This window comes from Eurypyga helias, unplaced genomic scaffold (assembly GCF_000690775.1).
Source record: "Eurypyga helias isolate BGI_N326 unplaced genomic scaffold, ASM69077v1 scaffold37065, whole genome shotgun sequence".
Classification (NCBI taxonomy): Eukaryota; Metazoa; Chordata; class Aves; order Eurypygiformes; family Eurypygidae; genus Eurypyga; species Eurypyga helias.
In genome coordinates, this window is record NW_010250108.1 from 1,280 (window position 1) to 1,657 (window position 378).

At 62.7% G+C, this 378-nt stretch overlaps 1 protein-coding gene across 1 annotated transcript in view; it reads right to left on the reverse strand.

The window, feature by feature from the left end:
• Positions 1-378, reverse strand: part of ERCC6L (excision repair cross-complementation group 6-like) — a gene marked incomplete at its 5' end in the record, with an annotated part of 3,465 nt that overhangs the window by 1,228 nt on the left and 1,859 nt on the right. Inside the window, 1 exon segment of the mRNA XM_010151585.1 lies at positions 5-378. This exon segment is cut by the window's right edge and continues 16 nt beyond it. Coding sequence (XP_010149887.1) covers positions 5-378 — 374 coding nt within the window.

Here is a 378-nt window from a genome sequence, read left to right on the forward strand (position 1 = left end):
CTGCCCCTGCTCGCCACTCTGACCCTCTCTGTCGAGCGGGTGAGGTCCGGGTGGCGTAACACCCGATCCGAGGTTTTGCTCAGGTTCCCCTATGCTGGATCGTTTCCCGGTCTCGCGGGTATGAAGCGGCTCTGTGTCCGTACCGGACTCGTCCTGGGCCGGTTTCTCTTCGTCCAGGTCATCGATAGCCAGACTCGTCATTTTGGAGCTGACCTGAAGAACCCGGGCCTCCTCCTCGTCTGTAAGGTCAATAACAGTGGTGCCTCCGCGGTTCTCAGCCCCTGGGGGTGAAACGCCATTGACGTCGTTCCACCCCGGAGACACCCTCTTTGGCTGGGCAGCCACCTCCGGCGGCCTCTGCCGCATCTCCTCCCAGGC